At 37.2% G+C, this 22760-nt stretch overlaps 1 protein-coding gene across 1 annotated transcript in view; it reads left to right on the forward strand.

Moving 5' to 3' along the window:
* Positions 1-22760, forward strand: part of LOC150107252 (tRNA dimethylallyltransferase) — a 193727-nt gene that overhangs the window by 130503 nt on the left and 40464 nt on the right. Inside the window, exon 9 of the mRNA XM_090391751.1 lies at positions 20829-20938. Coding sequence (XP_090247877.1) covers positions 20829-20938 — 110 coding nt within the window. The remainder of the gene's footprint in view (positions 1-20828; positions 20939-22760) is intronic.

Here is a 22760-nt window from a genome sequence, read left to right on the forward strand (position 1 = left end):
AAAGTTTTAAAGCGATTCTTTGAATCGGTGGACGAAATTACCATTTTTTTAGAATCGAAAAATTATGAATGTGAACATTAAAAAATGGTCAATGGATAAAGGACCTGGCTTTTTCAGTTGACATTACAAGTCATCTTAGTGAACTTAATCTTAAGCTACAAGGCAAACATCAAGTAGTTACCATGTTATTTGACAATATTAACATTTTCAAACAGAAATTATTACTATGCCGATCAAATTAAGTTATTAGAAAATGAATTTGAAAGAAGATTTTAAGAAATATGCAAATTGGTTTCACCTATTTACTTCTCCTCTATCGATTGATGTTGAAACTGTTGATGACAATTTACAGTTGGAATTAATTGAAATTCAGTGTTATTCCATATTGAAATAAAAATATAAGAATGTTGGAATTCCAAAGTTCTATAATTATTTATCAGTTGATCGATACCCCAATGCACTATGTGCAGTTAGGCGTATTTTATCTGTGTTCAGTAGCACACATTTATGTAAACAAGTATTTTCAACTTTAAAGAATAATAAAACTTGTGCTTGCGGGTTCTCGCGTGTGTCAGTATTGAACAACTGCAGTATGGCTATCAGGGATGTTATAACTCAAATTGCTGTTCAAATGTTCCGGATTAAGGAGGATTTCTCTGGACTCCACGATTTTAAAAAATACAACATCAGGACTTTTTTTTTTATACTACACTCCCTAAAGTCCGTTCTCTTATAAGCCCTCCAAAGCCTATTCATCATAACCTGAAATATCCAGGTGTTTACAAGTTATAGTGCGACTGTAATATTCCTTATTTTGGACAGACTAACAAATCTGTTGAACTGCGTATTGAGGAGCATAAGAGAGACATCTCCTATAAAAGATCACATGGATCTGTACTATCCAGTCATGTTCTTTTCTCTAATAACCATCATGACGATCTACAAAGTCACTCAGTTTGCTGGGATAAATCTGAAAACATTTTTCGCTGTAGTGATGAGTTCGAAAGAAAAATCGTGGAGTCCAGAGAAATCCTCCTTAATCCTGAACATTTGAACAGCAATTTGAGTTATAACATCCCTGATAGCCATACTGCAGTTATTCAATACTGGTGCTCACGAGAACCTGCAAGCATGCATACAACAAACAATAGCACATTAGATAGAACGACTTGAAAAATATGTTTTTGTGTCAATTATGTATTGCATTTTTTGCCTGTAATTCTCAGTTTTTTGTAACTTCAATTTTTTATTACTGTGTTCCACCTTTAGTGGATACCTGAAGAAAGCTGTAAAAGGCTGAAACTAGTTGTATCATTATCATTAAAATTTAATATTTTATCTCGGTTTAAAGTCATTTAAAATTTATTCTCTAAAATACACACACACACACACACACACGTATATATATGAACAATTTACTTTATGCCCGAAGAAAAATGATGTACCAACAACATGGAAGAAGGCTACCCTAATTCTGATACATAAAAAAGTGAGAAAGGAGACTTGACGAACTACTGACCTATCAGTCTACTAGAAGTGATTTACAAAGTGTTTACAAAAGTCTTATCTCATAGGCTTTGTGCGACTCTAGTCCTAGCACATCCAAAAGAACAGGCAGGCTTTCAACGGGGGCTTTAATACAATGCACCATATTCAAGTTGCACAGCAGATTATTGAACGGTGTAATGAATATTAGACATTGATAAACTGACCATAGATTTTAATTCGTACATATGTTCGTACACTATTGCCTACCGGTTTCGCTAGTAACTGATTAGCTTTTTCAAGGTTTACACAGTACAAAAAATTGACAAATGCAAAAAAGATTTAAGAATACAAAAAACGTTAGTACCTATTAGGTAGCCAAGGTAACACATTCGTGTGACATGTCTGTATGAATTGTGACTTTCTACTAAGTATCATGAACATGCATAATATGATTATTCGCATACTGTAGTTCTGTTGAACTGAGACAATTAATTAAATTTTTTTTTCCAAGTATCATTCAGTATGGCCCCTTGATTTCTGTTTAGGTTGCTGCCTGTATGTAGCACTACTACTGCTGCTTTGAATAATCGATGTCTGTAATCATCATCAACGTAGGGCATAGAGCTGTTATCTGAGTCTATGGTGTGGTTCAAATTTGAAAAGTGATGTGCTAGACCGGAGGTGATCGTTCTGTTGTGATTTACATCGCCAACATGTTCTTTCTGTCTTATTTCCAGGCTTCTCGAAGTTTGTCCAGTGTAGGAAAAATCGCACGTGCATGGAATATTATACACACCTGGATATTTATAAAATGGAACACTGTCCTTAGGAGATCTTAGAACCTATCTGATGCTAGTAGTTGGTTTAAATACAACCCTGATGTTATGGGCTTTTAACAATCTCGCAATTTTGGTGGAAATTGAACCCATAAAGGGGATGACTGCTATTGAAATTTGCTGGGAGACTGTTCTTTCTTGTTGGTTGTCTTTGTATAGAACTTTGTTGATGATGTTTCGAGAATAACCATTTTGCAATAGTGTTATAGCGATTTGGGACAGTTCTGTCTTAACTTCTTCATCGTCGGAGATAAAGTTTCTGGCTCGATTTCTCAACATGTGGATGATACTCTGTTTAAGTGTAGTTGTTTGTTATTTTCTACTTCTAGAGTAAATTTGATTCTATTGACAAACATATTTTTGTCACAATTCATACAGACGTGTCATGCGAACATGTTACCTTAGCTACCTAACAGGTACTTAGGTTTTTTGTATTCTTAAACCTTTTTTGCATTTATCAATTTTTTGTACTGTGCAAGCCTTGAAAAAGTAGTTACTAATGAAACTGGTATATTCGTACAATTATACCGTACAGTTACTAATGAAACTGGTATATTCGTACTTATATTCGTACAATATTAATATTATTGTACGAATATAAGTACGAATTAAAAATCTATGGCCAGTTTATCAATAAGTCTTATATTTTTTAACATTTTATGACCAAAAATATGTATAATTTAAATGGTGTAATGAATATCAGTTACCACTATGTCTTGTTTTTATTGACTAAGTACTTAAAGCATTACCAGGAGGAATAATAGAAAGGGTGGCTATGGCAATTAAGAGAGGTGAAATGGTGGATGAGATGATTGTGATGGTAGGAACAAATGACTTGAGTGGTAATGTAAGTCGGGCAGTGAGACATATGAGATTTTTGCTTGAGGTTGTACGGAAGAAGACAGAGAGAGGAAAAATAATGTGCGTGTTGCCTAGGTATGATAATGATGAGCTGAGCAGAAGAGTGGTGATATTGAATGGCATAATAGCGAGAATGTGTGACAAGAGAGGACTGGTATATATGGATGCTTGGAGTGCGTTTGAGGAAAGAGAGGAATTGTATGCGAGAGGCCGCTTATATTTGAATGAGGAAGGACATAGGCATCTGGAGAGATTGCTGTTCTGAACGAGTCAGTGTGTCCCAGGGATGATAGCAGGGGTGGCCTCTTGTGAGAATGGAAACTTGGGAGAAGGAAGACGATGTCAGGTAACACTGAGCCCAGTGGAGTCTAGAAGGGATAATGCTGGGTATAGAAACAATGGCATTTATATGCTTTATACTAATGCCAGGAGTATCCAGAATAAGGGAGAGGAATTGGTGGCACAGATAGCATCAGCCTGGCCAATAATTATTGCGATCACTGAAACGTGGTTGACAGAAGGGAATATAACAACAGGAATAGAAGTTGCTGGGTATAGCATTTTTCATCAGGATAGGAGGGGAAAGCGTGGTGGTGGGGTACTGCTTATGATAAGTGATAACCTATGTCCTCTAAGAGTGGAGGCTTTGGAAGGAAATGAGACAAATGATTTTGAGAGCGTATGGTGTGAGGTAGAGGTAGGCAAGACAGGATATTTAGTGGGGTGTTGCTACAGACCCAGGAGCACAGAGGATGGGGACCAGGAGATGTTTAGACAGCTAAGTTTGGCAAGTGCAAGAAGAATGATTGTTATGGGAGATTTTAACTACAGTAGTATAAATTGGAGAGAGGAAGATGCATGTAGCAATAGGGGAATGGAATTTCTAGAATTCTTGAAGGACAAATGTCTTAGGCAACATGTAACAGAGGGAACAAGAGGTTCAAGAGTTTTGGATTTGATTATAGCATCAGAAGAGTTGATAATAACTGAATTGACATCTCTCTCACCAGTTGGAGAGAGTGACCATATGGTTTTGACTTGGAAAATGAATAGACATGCAGGAGTATCAAAGAGACGGGAACTTATATGGAATGATAATGCAGGTGATTATAATAGTCTTCGACGTTAACTTTGGGTAGTTTCATGGAGGGAGGAATTGGAAGACCGGGATATCATTAGTGCGTGGGAAATTGTGAAAGAATATTTGTTAGCAGCAATGGTAAGTTGTATACCACGAGTGAAGAAGAGGACACAATTTGGAGTAAAGTGGATGACAAACAATATTAAACAGGAATTGCATGCGAAAAAGAGGCTTATGGAAGAGATATAAGGAGACAGGTGAAGAGAAGATGCATGAAGAATATAAGACACAGGCCAGAAGAGTGACTAGTGTGGTAAGGAAAATGAAACTGGAATATGAGAGGAGATTGGCCCTAAGATTCAAAGAAAATCCTAGGGAATTTTTTAGCTATGTGGCCAATAGGAGGAGAAATGACTATGGAAGAATGATATTGTGGGATAAAAATGGGAATAGAGTGACTGATGCAGAGGACATAGTGGAATTGTTCAATGAACACTTTATTGGAGTATTTCATCCTAGATGAGTCAGTTTTAATGCTAGAGGGATAGGGCTGGTTCGAGGTTTAGAGGTACAGGAGGAGAATGTGTTTCAGATACTGAGTATTCTGGATGTCAGTAAACTGTGGGACTGGATGGTATTTCACCATGAGTTTTGAGAGAATGTGATAGGGAACTGACTGCCTTTAACCTGGCTTTTCAATGAAAGTCTGTCTGCAGAAAAGGTGCCCAGGGAATGGAAGGAAGGTAAGATAGTGCCATTGCATAAGGGTGGTAACAGACTGGAAGTGTCTAATTATAGGCTAGTCTGTGTGTGTGTCATCAGTAGTTGTTAAGATTTTGGAGAAAGTAGTGAGGGACCGTATACAGCATTGGCAGATGAGGGTAATGTTATCTGTGAGAGTCAACATGGATTTGTGAAAGGGCGCTCTTGTTTTAGCAATTTGCTAGCCTTTTATAATAAAGTTACAACAACATTAGATGAGGGAAAGGCATATACTGCAATTTTCTTAGACTTAGCGAAGGCATTTGACAGGGTGCCACATGATAAGCTGATATTTAAGTTGCAGCACATGGGTCTGGATGTGAGATTGGTCAACTGGATTCAGGATTGGCTGTCTGATAGATATCAGAGAGTTGTGTATGGTGGAGCAGTTTCAAGGAGGCAGAGGGTTACAAGTGGGGTCCCTCAAGGCTCATTACTAGGACCTATATTGTTTAACCTTTATATCAATGACATTGCCAGTGGATTGCAAGGGGATATTCAGTGTTTGCGGATGATGCGAAGCTGTGAAGGATTATTAGTAACAGTGCAGATATGGTAGCCCTACAAGAGGATTTGAATAAGCTAGATAGATGGGCAAATGAATGGGGGTGTCAGTTTAATGCAGCAAAATGTAAGGTCTTGAGGTTTGGGAAACCGATGGGATGCCGCATACTCTATGGGAGGAGTTATACTGGAGGAAGTAGGGGAGACGAGATCTGGGGTTGATGATTGATAGAAACCTGAAGTTTAGGGGACATATTGCAAAGGTGGTGAAGGTAACACAGAAGATTGCTGCAATTATGAGAAGGACACTGACCTGCAGAGATAAGAGGGTTATCATTCCATTGTATAAGTCTCTGATCAGACCACACTTGAACTATTGTTCTCAAATTTGGTCCCCAGGATTTGAAAGGGATAAATTAACTGTGGAAAGGATACAAAGACGGATGACAAAGATGGTTTCAGGACTGTACAAGGATAGTTATGAGGATCGGCTGAGGGAATATGGACTGCAGAGTTTGGTGGATAGAAGGAGAGGTGATATGATTGAGACTTTTAAACTGTTGAGAGGTGGTTACAGGATTGACACTGGGGAGTTCTTTCGCTTGGTTGAACAGCGGGAGGGAGTGATGATAAGAGGCCATCCCTGGAAGTTACGAAAGGAAACTGTGAGCAAGAGGGTGAGGAGTGGTTCTTTGTGTGGAGGGTGGTTGAACCGTGGAATGCATTGCCTGATGGAGTGGTGAGAGCGAGAACGGTCAACGAGTTTAAGGAGTGGTATGATAGACTTTGTGTTTCTTAGGGGGGGGCCTCCCCTCGATGAGTCTTGACAGACTTTATGTTCTTAGGAGAGACCTCCCACGATGAGTCTTTTGACTCCATGGAGGTCTAAATAATAATTACAAAACCACAAGTGAAGGATCCATACATCAGAACTATCAAATCTGCATACACCAATGCCACAGCAGTAATTCATTTCAATGGAAACATCTCTACTGTGGGAATACAGAGAGGTATAAGACAGGGTGACACAATATCTCCAAAATTATTCACAGCATGCCTAAAAGAAACATTCAATCATCTTGATTGGGAAGAGATAGGTCTGAAGATAACTGGAAGATATTTAAACCATTTATGCTTTGCAGATGATATAGTTATCTTTACTTCAACTGCACATGAATTACAGACTCATATCCATGAGCTCCAAATTTTTAGCAAAACAGCTGGCCTAAAGATAAATCTAAAGAAGACTCAAGTTATGTTCATTAGCTATGTCCAACCAGAAATAAAAATGAATAATGAGGAAATTAAACAAGTAGATCATTATACTTAGGACAACAGATATCAATGGAACAAAATATCATGGACGAAATTAAAAAGCACATGATGCTTGGGTGGAAAGCATTTGGAAAATTACATTCAATATTCAAAAGCCATCTACCATTATATCTGAAGAGAAAAGTTTTTAACTAATGTATTCTTCTTATACTGACATGGTTATGAAACATGGACACTGAATGCAAAGGAAATTAAAAAAAATTAAGAACAACACAATTTAGTGTGAAAAGAAGTATGCTTGGTATCACAAGATTGGATCACAAAAGGAACGCATAAGAAATCAAACCAAAATCTCTGACATCATAGAAAGAGTGAAACATCTTAAGTGGCAATGGGCTGGGTATGTTACTTGAAGACAAGATCAGCGATGGACAAAAGAAGTACAGGATTGGATTCCACGACACGAGAGAAAAAATGACCACGACACTGACCTAAATCACGGTGGATTGATGATATCATCAGATTTGCAGGAGTGACTTGGAAAAGAAGAGCCATGGACAGACAGTTTTGGAGTAATCTTGGAAAGGCCTTTATCCAGCAGTGAATCGACAATGGCTGATAATGATGATATACATGTACACCGTTGCTGCAACGGGTAGTCCAGCACTTCCTTTAATCTAGACAAAATTACAAGAACACACTTAAAATTCCATGACCACCTAACTAGTTGACTGGACCACTAAAGACAGTGTTAGTTATGGCGCATACTCTCTTAATCATTTATATCTGTACTTGGTAGTTGTACCTTGACTCTTAGCTTATTTTGTTATATTTCACTGCCAGTGGGCTTCTAACACAGGTCCATTTCACAACAGTGGTGGTGGTGGTGGAATCAGGCTTAAGCACGAGTCCATATCCACTTGTACTGTATCATGTATACTAATTTTTTCATTAATTACTTAATTCACATTTAATATTTAAATTTCTAGTAGTCCATAGTTCTTTTGAGACATGAAACAGGTATAATTAGTGAGTCAGAGGTGCACTGACATGACCTACGTTAGTCTGGTTAACATGTTCGCTTCCACACTACTCGGGCATAGTTGTTACCGTACGCCAAGCATTTTCACTTCTTCAGGGTCAGTACGGGTAATCTCGTTGCCAACGGTAAGCATCATACAAGTATATTCGTAGTTGGCTTGTGATGCTCATATACCAACTACGAGTATACTCATAGTTGGCAGTGAACGTGTTAAATGGCTAATTTGGCAAGACGAACCAAGAATGCTAGAAAATCAGTCATGCACCTGTATGTGTGTGTGTGTGTGTGTATATTTTGTTTCTAAGAGCATGTGTTGTCTTACTGGCTTGAAACTTTTCATTTCTTTTCATGGACTGTTTTAATTTCATATGTTCTTGCTATGGAGTACTTACTCCTTTGTCTTTGCACATCTCTACCACATGGCTGAGTTACCTACATCACAATAAATAGTTGTTTTTATATTCTATTACTCGCCCACTAATAATACTTGTGAATTGGCATATACAATGATAACATTTATCAAAAAAAAAAAAAAAAGCTGGACTCAGACAAAATGAGGGATTGTTGGGAATTAGATTTTCTTAAAACAAATAGTTGAGAAACCATGGAAATATAACAAGGATCTGTATTTAAGTTTTGTAGATCTGGAAAATGCAGATTGTTCTAAGAGAAAATTTCTTCAAAACACTATGATATGGAATAAATATCACATTACAGAGAGCATTACATAGTCTATATTTAAGTGACTTAATAAATGATTTTGTATTAATTGTCTTTGTATCCCATAATGCAGAGCAGTATATACACATCTGAAAGGATGTCTCTGTATTTTGCATTATGGCAATATACAAAGACAATTAATGTGAAGTAATTTAGCCTTGGAAGTTATTCAGTCATAAAGCATACACCCTTTTGGATGTGTGTGTGTGTGTGTGTAACTTTGAAGATAGTTTGATGTAAAGGTGTACAAGAAGAGTAGTCCACTCCCTGGATCACGTTATGAAAGAAAATTAGAATTAAACTTGCTATTAGAGAACAGAATATCTTATCCAAACAAGAGCTTTGCTATCTTCCTAAGAAAATGCTAGGTTTAACTTGAGAAGGATGACAAAGCAAAATATTAGTTACATACAGGATGCAAATTATTCAAGGTAAAAAATGTGACAAAACACTTATGCTGAACCAACTATTTCATCTATTTTATGTAGAGAAGAATGTTTTTCATCTCCTTACAGAATAAATAAGCACTTTCTTCAAATCAATTTAATTACTCTAAATATGATAATTTTTTGTTTGTCATTTAAAAAATACTGCATTTATCATTGTGCATGTTTCATTTTACAGTACATTATGAACTATGTTATCCTTGATAGTATAGCCGTCAATTTTTTTAAATGTTTGTTTTGATTTTAACATTACAAACATTTAACTGAATGCCAGTGGTCTTTATCTTTAACCTTGTATAATAAATAATCCCAGTTTATATACAGGGTGTCTCAAAAAAATGTATACACACTTTGAATGATCATAAAGTTGGTATATTATAACACAGTTAACTTTCACATTGTAAAGTACACTACATAAATCTACTTTTCATCCCTCAACGTGTGCATTCAAACTGATGACGTGCAGCAATGGAATTGCAAACACTGAGAATCATTTCGTCTTGTAGATGGGCGCATTCTCTTTCGATTGCTGCTTTCAAGTCGTCGACTGATGGCAGTTTTGAAGTGTAAACTTTATCCTTGATAAATCCTTATAAGAAGTCCATTGACGTGAGGTCTAAGGGGGAGGGTATTCTTCCAATCCATCTGTTGGGTAGAGTCTCATCAAGATAGGCCCTCATATCTCAATGGTAGTGTGAGGGTGTCCCATCTTGTTGAAATAAAAGTTCTCTTGAATACATGGCATGACATCTTCATACAGCAAGTTCAAGTAATTGGCACCAGTTACAGTACCATTGAAAAAGAATGGTCCAATTAATCTGTGTGCTGATAAGCTTCACCACACTGTCAGTCTGGTAAATTTACATGATGTTCCTTCATAACATGCAGATTCTCAGGTGCCCAGTAAGTGCAGTTGTGCCAGTTAATTGACCCTTCATGACTTATTTTTCACGGTATTAACAACACCACAAACACTTTTATCAACAAGGATGTTTTATTAACGCTAATATTTCGCTGATTTTCAACTCGGCATCATCAGAGCACAACACACATGTAAACGCGACAGTGAGTGAGTGAAACAATATAATTGCAAAAGACAAAAGATCTAAAGTCCTATTTTTGGCACCCTCTAACGGAAAAAAGCTGTTATCCAGGAGTTTTTCTTAGGATAACCGTCTCCCAAATTTTTGGCAAATTAATGCAACCATATTTGTTAAGGTTGGGAGAATTCTTCAAAGCCATTGCTGACTCAAAAAATAATCTTTCAGATCTATAACGACTCCTAAATAGCACATTCGTTTTCCTCCATCTAATCCTGTTTGAAGGAGTGTCCAAAGCGTGGTCTGCCAGTCCCAACTTGCCATAGTAATAGTAGCGAATGTATCTTCCATGTTCTTCCAGGCAGATGTTCACTGATCTTCCTGTTTGCCCATAATAGGCCAAGTCACAGTCACATGGAACTTCATACACTCCTGGGTGTGCTAAAGGGTGAAGTTTATCCTTTGGCGAGCGGATCAGAGTTGCCAGCTTGACAATTGGCTTGAAGGTGGTGCGAAGGCCATGTTTCAACAATACTTTGGCTATCTTTTCCGATGTACCTCTGATATAGGGAATAGAAATGGTCATGTTGTATTCTTGTGTATTGGGGGGGGGGGGCAGAGTAATGGGCCTATGTAGTATTTTTTCTATTTTGTAGGGATTGTAGCCGTTGGCTAAGAACGTATGGCGCAGGTACTGGAGTTCAGTGGTCAGAGCTGTATCGTTAGAACAAATGGCTCTGGCTCTGTGTGTAAGTGTTTTTAAAATGCCGTACTGTTGGACTGGATGATGATGTGATTGTTTATGTAGGTATCTTCCTGTGTGTGTAGGCTTCCTGTAAATAGAAAAAGATAGTGATCCATATGAAAGGCGGGTGACTAATGTGTCAAGAAATGGTAAACAGTTATTTGATTCTTTTTCTACTGTGAAGTGAATTTTGGGGTGTTGGCTGTTTAGGTAGGTGACAAAAGCATCCAAAGTGTCTTGTCCATGGGGCCAGATGGCAAACACATCATCTACATAGCGCAACCACACTAGTGGCTTGTATGTAGCTGTGGTAAGTACTTTGTTTTCAAAGTGTTCCATGTAAAAATTTGCTAACGGGGGGAGAGGGGGGAACCCATAACAGTACCATTAATCTGTTTGTAGAATTCCCCCCCCCCATGTAAAGTAACCTGCATTCGTGGTAAATTGAAATAATTCAAAAATATCTGGGGGAAATTTAGACTTGATTAAATCAAGAGTGTCTATAAGTGGTACATTGGTAAATAGGGAGGTGACATCGAAACTAACCATTATGTCTGAATTTTTTAGGATTAGATTTTTAACCAGTGTTTTGAAATGGATTGAATTTTTTACAAAAGTAGAGGAGTTGCCAGTAAGAGGGGCAAGCGACTTAGCTAAATGCCAGGCAGTTTATATGTGGGACTATCTATGCTATCAACTATGGGGCATAGGGGAACATTAGTTTTGTGGATTTTTGGTAATCCATAAATACGGGGTGTTTTAACATGAATTGGTTTTATTTTTCTGATGATTTCTTTGGGCCATGATGTCACTTTTTTTAGTAATTTTCGGACTTTTTTCTTTTGCGACATCGTCGGGTCTCGATGTATAATTTGATACGTGGAACTGTTACATATGAGATCTTGCATTTTTTTGTTATACTCTTCTTTATTCATGATAACTGTTGCATTTCCTTTATCGGCTTTTGTAATGATAATATTTTTATTATTATATAACTTTTTTAGGGCAGTTATTTGCTTATGTGGTATATTACTTTTTGGAGGCTTAGCTTTGTTTATAATACTTGCTATGTCTAGTCGCACGTTATTGGCCATTGCTGGCAGAAGATCGTGGATACCCCGTTCTACTTTCATCATAATTTTGAGTTTAGGAATTTGTTTGGGCGCGACGGCAAAGTTATGTCCTAAATTGAAAGCGTTCTTGGCTTCTTCAGTGAGTGTTTCCGACGATTTGAACTACTACAACAGCGCCAACATACGAAGTCCCGACCGCAACTTCGATGAGACCACGTGGTCGTAAACCTATCGTCGGAAACACTCACTGAAGAAGCCAAGAACGGTCTCAGTTTAGGACATAACTTTGCCGTCGCGCCCAAACAAATTCCTAAACTCGAAATTATGATGAAAGTAGAACGGGGTATCCACGATCTTCCGCCAGCAATGGCCAATAACGTGTGACTAGACATAGCAAGTATTATAAACAAAGCTAAGCCTCCAAAAAGTAATATACCACATAAGCAAATAACTGCCCTAAAAAAGTTATATAATAATAAAAATATTATCATTACAAAAGCCTATAAAGGAAATGCAACAGTTATCACGAATAAAGAAGAGTATAACAAAAAAATGCAAGATCTCATATGTGACAGTTCCAGGTATCAAATTATACATCGAGACCCGACGATGTCGCAAAAGAAAAGAGTCCGAAAATTACTAAAAAAATTGACATCATGGCCCAAAGAAATCATCAGGAAAATAAAACCAATTCATGTTAAAACACCCCGTATTTATGGATTACCAAAAATCCACAAAACTAATGTTCCCCTATGCCCCATAGTTGATAGCATAGATAGTCCCACATATAAACTGCCTGGCATTTAGCTAAGTCGCTTGCCCCTCTTACTGGCAACTCCTCTACTTTTGTAAAAAATTCAATCCATTTCAAAACACTGGTTAAAAATCTAATCCTAAAAAATTCAAACATAATGGTTAGTTTCGATGTCACCTTCCTATTTACCAATGTACCACTTATAGACACTCTTGATTTAATCAAGTCTAAATTTCCCCCAGATATTTTTGAATTATTTCAATTTACCATGAATGCAGGTTACTTTACATGGGGGGGGGGAATTCTTCAAACAGATTAATGGTACTGTTATGGGTTCCCCCCTCTCCCCCCCGTTAGCAAATTTTTACATGGAACACTTTGAAAACAAAGTACTTACCACAGCTACATACAAGCCACTAGTGTGGTTGTGCTATGTAGATGATGTGTTTGCCATCTGGCCACATGGACAAGACACTTTGGATGCTTTTGTCACCTACCTAAACAGCCAACACCCCAAAATTCACTTCACAGTAGAAAAAGAATCAAATAACTGTTTACCATTTCTTGACACATTAGTCACCCGCCTTTCATATGGATCACTATCTTTTTCTATTTACAGGAAGCCTACACACACAGGAAGATACCTACATAAACAATCACATCATCATCCAGTCCAACAGTACGGCATTTTAAAAACACTTACACACAGAGCCAGAGCCATTTGTTCTAACGATACAGCTCTGACCACTGAACTCCAGTACCTGCGCCATACGTTCTTAGCCAACGGCTACAATCCCTACAAAATAGAAAAAATACTACATAGGCCCATTACTCTGCCCCCCCCCCCCCAATACACAAGAATACAACATGACCATTTCTATTCCCTATATCAGAGGTACATCGGAAAAGATAGCCAAAGTATTGTTGAAACATGGCCTTCGCACCACCTTCAAGCCTCATGTCAAGCTGGCAACTCTGATCCGCTCGCCAAAGGATAAACTTCACCCTTTAGCACACCCAGGATTGTATGAAGTTCCATGTGACTGTGACTTGGCCTATTATGGGCAAACAGGAAGATCAGTGAACATCTGCCTGGAAGAACATGGAAGATACATTCGCTACTATTACTATGGTAAGTCGGGACTGGCAGACCACGCTTTGGACACTCCTTCACACAGGATTAGATGGAGGAAAACGAATGTGCTATTTAGGAGTCGTTATAGATCTGAAAGATTATTTTTTGAGTCAGCAATGGCTTTGAAGAATTCTCCCAACCTTATCAAATATGGTTGCATTAATTTGCCAAAAATTTGGGAGACGGTTATCCTAAGAAAAACTCCTGGATAACTGCTTTTTTCCGTTAGAGGGTGCCAAAAATAGGACTTTAGATCTTTTGTCTTTTGCAATTATATTGTTTCACTCATTCACTGTCGCGTTTACATGTGTGTTGTGCTCTGATGATGCCGAGTTGAAAATCAGCGAAATATTAGCGTTAATAAAACATCCTTGTTGATAAAAGTGTTTGTGATGTTGTTAATACCGTGAAAAATAAGTCATGAATAACCATCAACGCCTAAGCTTATCTGTTAGTTAATTGATCCATTTAATTTAAATGTGGCCTCATCACTCCACACAATTTGTCTTGAAAATTGGGCGTCCTCTTCGCATTTTTCCAAGTACCATTCACAAAACTGCATTCTCCTATCTGGATCATCTTCGTTGAGAGCGTGTACTCTTCTTGGAATGTAACTTTTTCAATGACTGTGCTTCAACATGCGATGGACACTTGATTTTGATACTCCTATCTCATGAGACTCTTGTTGCTCGGATTTTCTTGAACTTTGATGATACGTTTCAATCAACTTTTCTTCTGTTGTGGGCCTCGTAGCTGTTCTGGTCTTCCTGAATGTTGCTTATGGACATTTTGAACAGTTCCATCTTCTTAAAATTTATCTCTAATTTGAGGGATATTAAGTCTCGTACTGTAGGTGGATCTTGTTGAAATTCTTTTCTAAACTGTCTTTGCACTTCCACTACGTTTTCTTCCTTCCAGTAGCATTTTAGGATAAATTTTCTTTCCTCAAAGCTTAGTCTGATTTCAGCCATTATTTCAAATCTGTTAAACCTGCAAAATAAAGAAAATTAAGTGAGTTATCAGCTGTTGAAGTGTGTATACATTTTTTTGAGACACCCTGTATATACAGTAAAATCCCGTTTTTATGTTTTCCTGCCATTTATGTCATTCTCCGTTGGTCCCGTCTTAAGACCTATTCTTGTGTTATATTGTTTTCCCGCCATTGACAACTTGATGTGGACATTATTTTCCGTGATTTGCGTTTTTTCTCTCTGGTGACGATACTGATTTTTCGAATCGATTTCCTCTCATTCAAATCTATTTCTGCGGAAATCTGCGCATTTCTGTTCCCAAATGGCGTTGCTTTTGGCTGTAGTTTCGTTTCCGCCATAACGGTGACTTGCACGCTTGCAGCAGTGATGAGCGATACCTTGATTTTTCAATCACAGTACGAATTGATATTGCAGAATTTCTGCTACGTAATTTAGCTTGTGATAGTTGCTTTCAAGTTGCGGTGATGGATGATCCATGAAATAGAAAATGTATTTCGGTAGAAGAAAAGATGGCAATTGTGCGACGTGTAGATTGGCATGCCGGAACACGTGTGCATTTAGCAAAAGATCTTGGACTCTCCGTGTCCACTTTGAACACGATAGTAAAAAACAGGTCAAGCATTGAACTCAGTGCAAAGCAAACTGGCGCTATGGCAAAAAAATGAAAATATATCCAGACATCGACATACGGTGAATTGGATAAACTTGTGGCCGAGTGGTTTGTTTCTACGAGAGCATTGGGTATTCCAGTCGATAGTACTATACTCCGAGTGAAAGCCCTTGAATTTTCAGATAAGTTGGAGATTAATGGTTTTACTGCTTCAAATGGATGGATTTGATCGTTTCAAGACTCATCACAATATTGTGTATAATCAAGTGTGTGGAGAAAGTAATAGTGTTGCAGGGGAAACTGTAACCAGTGGAAACATGAACTAAAGACTATTATTCAGGACTATGAACCAAAAAACATTTTAATGTTGATGAAACTGGGTTCTTATAACATTCTGCCAAGTAAAACGTGTTTTAAAGGAGAGAAGTGTCATAGTGGAAAACTTAGCAAGCTGAAGGTAACTGTTTTGCTCATGGTCAATGCTGATGGATCAGAAAAATTACCTCCACTAGTAATTAGTAAATTTAAAAAGCCAAGGTGTTTTAAGAACGGGCAAAATCTGCCTACTAAGTATGATGCCAACAGCATCTTCACATCTACCATGCATGCTCTGGATGCTAAAATAGGAGCAAATCACTGCAAAATACTACTACTGCTAGACAAATGTCCTGCACACCCTAAAGATCTGCAGCTTAGAAACATTAGATTAATGTTCTTTCCCCCTAATTGTACAAGTGAGCTTCAGCCATTAGATCTGGGCATCATCCATGCATTTAAATGGAAATATAGGAAAATGCTTGTTGAAAAAGCTGTGTTTATGCATGATTATGGTATGGACCTAAAACAAATGATCATTTCAATCCTTGATGCCATGCATTATGTGGCCAAAGGATGGTTGCATGTTACTCCTGAAACCATATCCAACTGTTTCTGGAAGGCAGGAGTTACATTTGTGGAAGAGGAGGAACAACTACAGGAGGAAGAAGAAGATATGTCAGAGCCCAAAACTGGTATGTGATGGATGAGGTTTCCTCATTTCAAGACTATGTTGATGCTGGTGTGATCACATCAATGGTACCAAGTGTAGAAGACATCCTTTCCAACCACCTTGGTGAAGAAGAAGTGGTTGAAGAAGACTGTGATTAAGAACCTACCATCCCTACTGGTAAAGAAGCAATGAAAAGTATCTCTGTTTTGAGGCCGTATATTGCAAGTGCATCAGGAGACAATGGGGAATTTAATGCCTTATACACTGTGGAGAGGCAGGTGGAACTTATAAGAGTGTAGAAAAAGCAAAAACAATCAACAATTAAAGATGCTTTTAAATAGATAAATGTAAGTAATTGTAAATTCATTTATTTTCAGTTATTAAATTTTGTAATCTAGTATATAGAGTCGCGTACTAGCAGTAAGTCATCATCACCTTTTTTTTTTAATGTTTTTTTGCATTTCCTGCTATTTACACTTTTTTCCATCAATCCCCCTGGAAAGTGTAAAAAAGGGGTTTTACTGTGCGTATATATATATATATATATATATATATATATATATATATATATATATATATATATTCTGCATGCAAAATAGGTGACATGCAAAAACCGGCTACAATCAGCACAGACCATCAATCATGAGTTCCAGAGTACCAGTAATACCATGGTGAACAGTAACACTGCAAAAAGAACTCCATTTACTGGGTTTCCATGGAAGAGCAGCAGCACACAAGAAGAACATCACAACAATGAACATGGTGGTTTGTCTACCTGGTGCAAAGAGCATGTGAACTGAACAATTGACCAGTGGAAAATGGTACTCTGGAACAGTGAATCAAGGTTCACCTGTTTCCAATCTGGCAGCAGGGTGTAGAGGCAGCCTGGTGAATGCTTGTTACCATAGGGTGTTGTACACACAATAAAGTTTGGTGGTAGAGGAGTAATGGTGTGGGGTGCATTCGGCTAGTTTGGACTGGGACCTCTGATTGTTGTCCATGGTTCCATGAAGGTAGCTCAGTACCTTGATATTTGGGATAATCAGGTGCTGCCTGCACTGTGGAGATTTGATGGAACAGATCCATGTTACTATCAAGACGACAATGCCCTATGCCACAAAGCTGCAGCTGTTATGGAATGGTATGAAGAGGTGGGTGTGATATGACTACCCTGGCCTGTGCACAGACCTGACTTCAAACCCCATCGAACACCTATGGGATGAATTGGAGCAGCAATTGAGGTCCAGAGCAGCGCGTCCTTGATCTGTCACTGAACTCAGTACTGCTTTCATGGAGGAATGGAGACAAATTCCACCTGATGTCTGCCACACATTGGTGGAAAGCCTTCCTCAAAGGGTGCAGGAGGTGATCAAAACCAAAGGTGAATATACCCAATATTAGGGTTTGCTTGCTGGTATCAGTTGTAAATTGCTAAAATGTCTGGACAATAATTGGTAGATAATGTAGTTCAAGTCTAGTCTCTGACTGGAGGAACTTTTTCTAAGCCTTTCTTAGATTGGTTCCCAAGTTAATCACTGGCATGGGCAAACAGAAACTCTAGTTTTTCGTCCTGTAAACTCAACAAAATTGGCCATACAACAAACATTATTTCAGATAGTAACACATCCTGTTAGGGTTAAATACCAAGAGATGGCAGCACTTGTTTGCCAGTCTCTTCATTGGTTGCTGCATATAATTGGTGATAATACTTGTGGACCAGCCATTATTGGTAGCTAGTTTAGTTCAAGTCTCTGATTGGCTACTGGTGAAGATTCAATTGCTCACTGATGTTATTATTTTTATTTTATTATTTTAATATGAAAAACCTGGTTTACGCCTCTCAGAAAAATAAATCCTGATGTATGTTTTAGGTTTCTAGGATTATTTGGAATTATAGCCAAAGCACCTAAGGCTGTACTAGTGGGTTTTGTCTTATAATCACAGATGTTCATGAGTTTGACTGATTTGCAGGCTGCAATAATAGTAATAGTTTAGAGTAATAATAAATCGGTGCAATGTTTGAAGAGCTTGTAGGATGATTTAAATAAGGTGTCAGTTTAATATGGAGAAATGTAAAGTTATTCATTATGGGATAAATAGATTATAAGCTGTGTACCGCATTAATGGAATACTCCAGAAAATAGATAAAGCTTGAAGATTAGGGGTGGCAGTAGACAGAGTTTAAGTTTAGAGGACACATTGCTAAGGTCACTCATAAGATTTCTTAGTTCTTGAAGAACACACTAACAAATAGAGATAAAGAAGTTATTTTTCTTTATAAGGCCTTGATATGTCCTCATCTGGAATACTTTGCTCAAGTCTAGTCCCCTGGATTTCTTGGGGATGAGAATTCAGAGGCAAGTGACCAAAATGATGAGTGACCTGTGGAATGTTCCCTATGAGGATATACTGAGAGTGTGTGGATTTCAGAAGTTGGTTAGGATAAATAGGAGAAAAAGAGGGGATATGATAGAAACGTTTAAGTTGCTTAAAGGGTTTTATAGGATTAATGCAGGAGAAATGTTTCAGCACTTGGCTGGTGGGGTTATAACAAGTGATCATCCCTCGAAGTTCAATAAAGGTATTGTTAGTAGGGATGTAAGGACTAGATTTTTTGCTTTGAGAGTTGTGAATGAGTGGAATGGGTTGCTAGAGTTCTGAGTGTTTTATCTGTTAATGAGTTCAAGGAGAGGTATGATAGTTTGGTTCTCCTGCAATGACCTTTGGATTCCACGAAGGTGCCTGTGCAGTAATAATAATAATATGAGGCTGGCTAATGCACCTTCAGTTGAAAAACCTTTGAAGTACAAAAGTTTTTATTATTATTTAATAAAAGGACAGGACAAGATTTAAATGTAGGTATTTTCTTCAAAGGGCATCATAGCTACCAGCTGACTTAGAGAAACTCATCTAGTGCAAGTACTAGAACAGAGCTTTGTTCACAGACACTCCTAATACAGTACATTCATTCCACTTTTAAAACCTATGTGTATTTCATATATAGAAATGAGGTTTTTATGTTTTTCTTGGCCTAACAATGAAAAAACGAATTTACAATTTCAAAATTATTTTTATATTTCAACATAATCTCCTTTAAGACTAATACATTTATTCCAGTTATGCTCCAGTGTCATTATCCCATCCCTGTAGTGGTTCTCAGTAAGATCTGCAAAATACCCCTCTACATCTGCAATCACCTTAATTCAAATGGAAATGCTGACCAGCAAGGAAGAGTTTTAGTTTTGGGAAGAGATAGAAGTCAGAGGGAGCCAAATCTGGGGAATAGGGTGGATGTTCCAACAATTCATAGTGCAGATCCCTTAATTTTTCCATTGCCAAAACACTTTTCTGGGCAGGTGCATTGTCCTGATGAAGGAGGATTTTTTCTTCTGCAAACCAGGTCTTTTCTCATGAATTTTTTCATCTAGTCTGGTTAAAAGATTGGAATAATATTCCCCAGTTATTGTTTTATCCTTTTCAAGATAATTAGTAAACAAAATGTCTTTAGCATCCCAAAACACCGATGCCAACCTTTCATGCTGATTGAACGGACTTTTCTTCTTTGGTGCTGAACAACCGGCTTCTGCTCTGTTTGGATTCTGGTGTGTAATGGTGAATCCAATCTCATCCATAGTAATAAATTGATGCACAAAATCAGTTTTATTCTTGTTAAAATGCTCCAAGCATCAGAGATTTTCATGCGAGTGCATTTTTGATCTGCTGTGAGCATGTGCGGCACCCATCTGGCACAAAGCTTTTTCATTTGCAATTCTTCATGCAAAATATATCCTACACATTCTTTTGAAATGCCTATAGTCTCAGCAATTTCACACACTCGCCGGTCATCCACTACCATATCGTGCACTTGATCAATAATTTCTGTTGTTACACTTTTTGCACGTCCTTCACATGGATCATCTTCAAGGCTGGTATGGCCATGTTTAAACTCAGCAGCCCATTTCTTAATTGTTGAAAATGAAGGAGAACGGTGCCCATAAACTTTTATGAACTTCAACTGAATTTCTTTTGGCGTTAAACCTTCTTTTACAAACAATTTTATAACTCAAGATACTCAATTTTATCTATTTCAAGGGATACAGACAACACTTTTGTTTCAGACAACTGTATAAAACAAACTACTTGATAGAATGACTTGCAATTTCACATGGATGCTTATGACAGATGTACCAACATAGAAAAAAAAAAAAATCTTGCCGATAGTGTTGCCATCTATGAGGCCGAGAACTTTTCAGACCATGCTTGGATTTTGAATGCCAAAAGGTGTGCATCACAATATGTAGTGTATAAATTTATGATATTTTTAGATTTAAATATATTTGTTAGAGGTTTTTTAAGTCTTAAATAAATGTGACTCTTTAGTTAAGAAATTAATTTGTTTGCTACAATCAAGTTGTAAATTTGTATTAACTAGAATTAAATAATTGTAATATATTAAAAGTTGTTTTTTTTCTATAGCACCTGATAGACAGTTACCACCTCTTTACAGTTTAGATGGAACAACTGTGGAAGACTGGGAACATAAAGTTTACAACAGTGCTGTGCAGATTATTGATGCTTTGATTGAGGTAATGTTATATATTTGTAAATTTTTATTCTCTTTGTACAGTTAGTAATGAATTTATTTCTGTATATTCCATGTTCCAGTTTCAATTCAAATAACAAATCACAAACACTATCAAAGAGGAATAGATTGCACATGGATAAAGGCAAACCACCCAACACTTTCCAGATTCAGCATCATATATAGTCTTAGTTCGATTCTGAACAATGTTTACTTTCATCTCCTTCTGGTCTGCAAAACTTACTTTTTTTTGCTCTAAGAATATCAAGATGAATAGTTCTTGAAGATACTCAAAGTTTCTTCAAGCACTATTGATCTTGGTTTTCTCAGTTGCACATTCAGTGACTCTTTTCATATCAAAAAAGACATTTTGCATATGTGCATATTTTTGCTCTGGTATAACATGTTGGAGAGTTGGAGAATTTCCTGAGAGTTTCACTCTGTAACATTCTATCATATTAAGTGCTCTATCAATTTCCTGATGCTATACATATCTCCAATTCTATTCATTTCTGCCTCATCTTCACCAACTCAGCTTTCAAATCTTGTGTCCTTTTTTTTTTTTTTTGCTATCAATTGTATTCATTCTTTTTATATATTTATAAAAATGTTAATAATTATTATAAAAAAATTTTGTATTTATCATTTTCTCCAGTTGACAATTTTGCTTTGATGTATGCTGTTCTCCTCATTTTCATTTGACAAATTTTGTGCTATAAAAATGACCATAACTTCCAGAATATCAACTTCAGCAAACCTAAATTCTGATCTTCAAATTAACCTCAGTAATTTCAGTGCTAGTGAATGTTAGTTTTGTTTTATATACAAAAAAAAAAAAAAAAAAAAAAAAAAAAGTTTTTCTCTTCTTGGGATTACCTAACCTCCAGTATTTCTTGGCATAAACACATTACCATTGTTACCATTATCATTCATCATTATTATTATTACCAACGTGAGTGCTTTCCTGTTCTTCTTACGCTGATTATTATCATTATTATTATTAGACACCTCCAAGGAGTCCAAAGACTCATTGAGGGAGGGCACCTGCTCTACAACTCTGTCTCCTCAATCCACCAACTGACTGCAACTACATCAATGCCATCTACCGCTGCCCACCACCACTAGTATTTCCAAGGACAATCGCAAACATCCATGCCCACGACGGGATTCGAACCCGCAGCCTTTTAGCTGGTTAGCGTATTTTTATTATTTTTCTTTAAATCTCCACTTTTTCTGGTTCTCTGGTTGATTGTGTAATAATGTTTTAATTGGGATTACGGCTGTTATAGCCTGTTTTTGTTTAGGAGTGTCCCTTATTTTAATACATTGGCTAACATTATTCAAAAAAGGGGTATATATGTATTTTTAGGGCATTATGGGTGAGTATAGAAGGCAATTATGGCAGAATAAAAGAGGTGGAAAAATTTTGTACATACCTTGTTTTTGGTTCTACAATGCCTTCCATTCCAAGATCCTGCTGAAGGTTGTTTATAAACGGGGGGAAGAAACATGGGGGGTATTTTGACGCGGGAAATAAGTTTGGAAACCCGGGTTACTATTAATAATATATATATATATATATATATTATTTTGTTTTAGGGCTGCATTTTTTGTGTGTGGGGGGGAAACGAAGGGGAAGTGTATCCTTATGTAGAAACTGGGACAGGGGTTGGTATGTACAAAATTTTTCCACCTCTTTTATTCTGCCATAATTGCCTTCTATACTCACCCATTATGCTCTAAAAAAATATATACCCTTTAATGTTAGCCAATGTATTAAAATAAGGGACACTCCTAAACAAAAACAGGCTATAATAGCCGTAATT

The sequence above is a fragment of the Typopeltis vanoorti genome, chromosome 4, assembly GCF_054136105.1.
Source record: "Typopeltis vanoorti isolate ZY-2024b chromosome 4, IOZ_Tvanoo_1.0, whole genome shotgun sequence".
Lineage (NCBI taxonomy): Eukaryota > Metazoa > Arthropoda > Arachnida > Uropygi > Thelyphonidae > Typopeltis > Typopeltis vanoorti.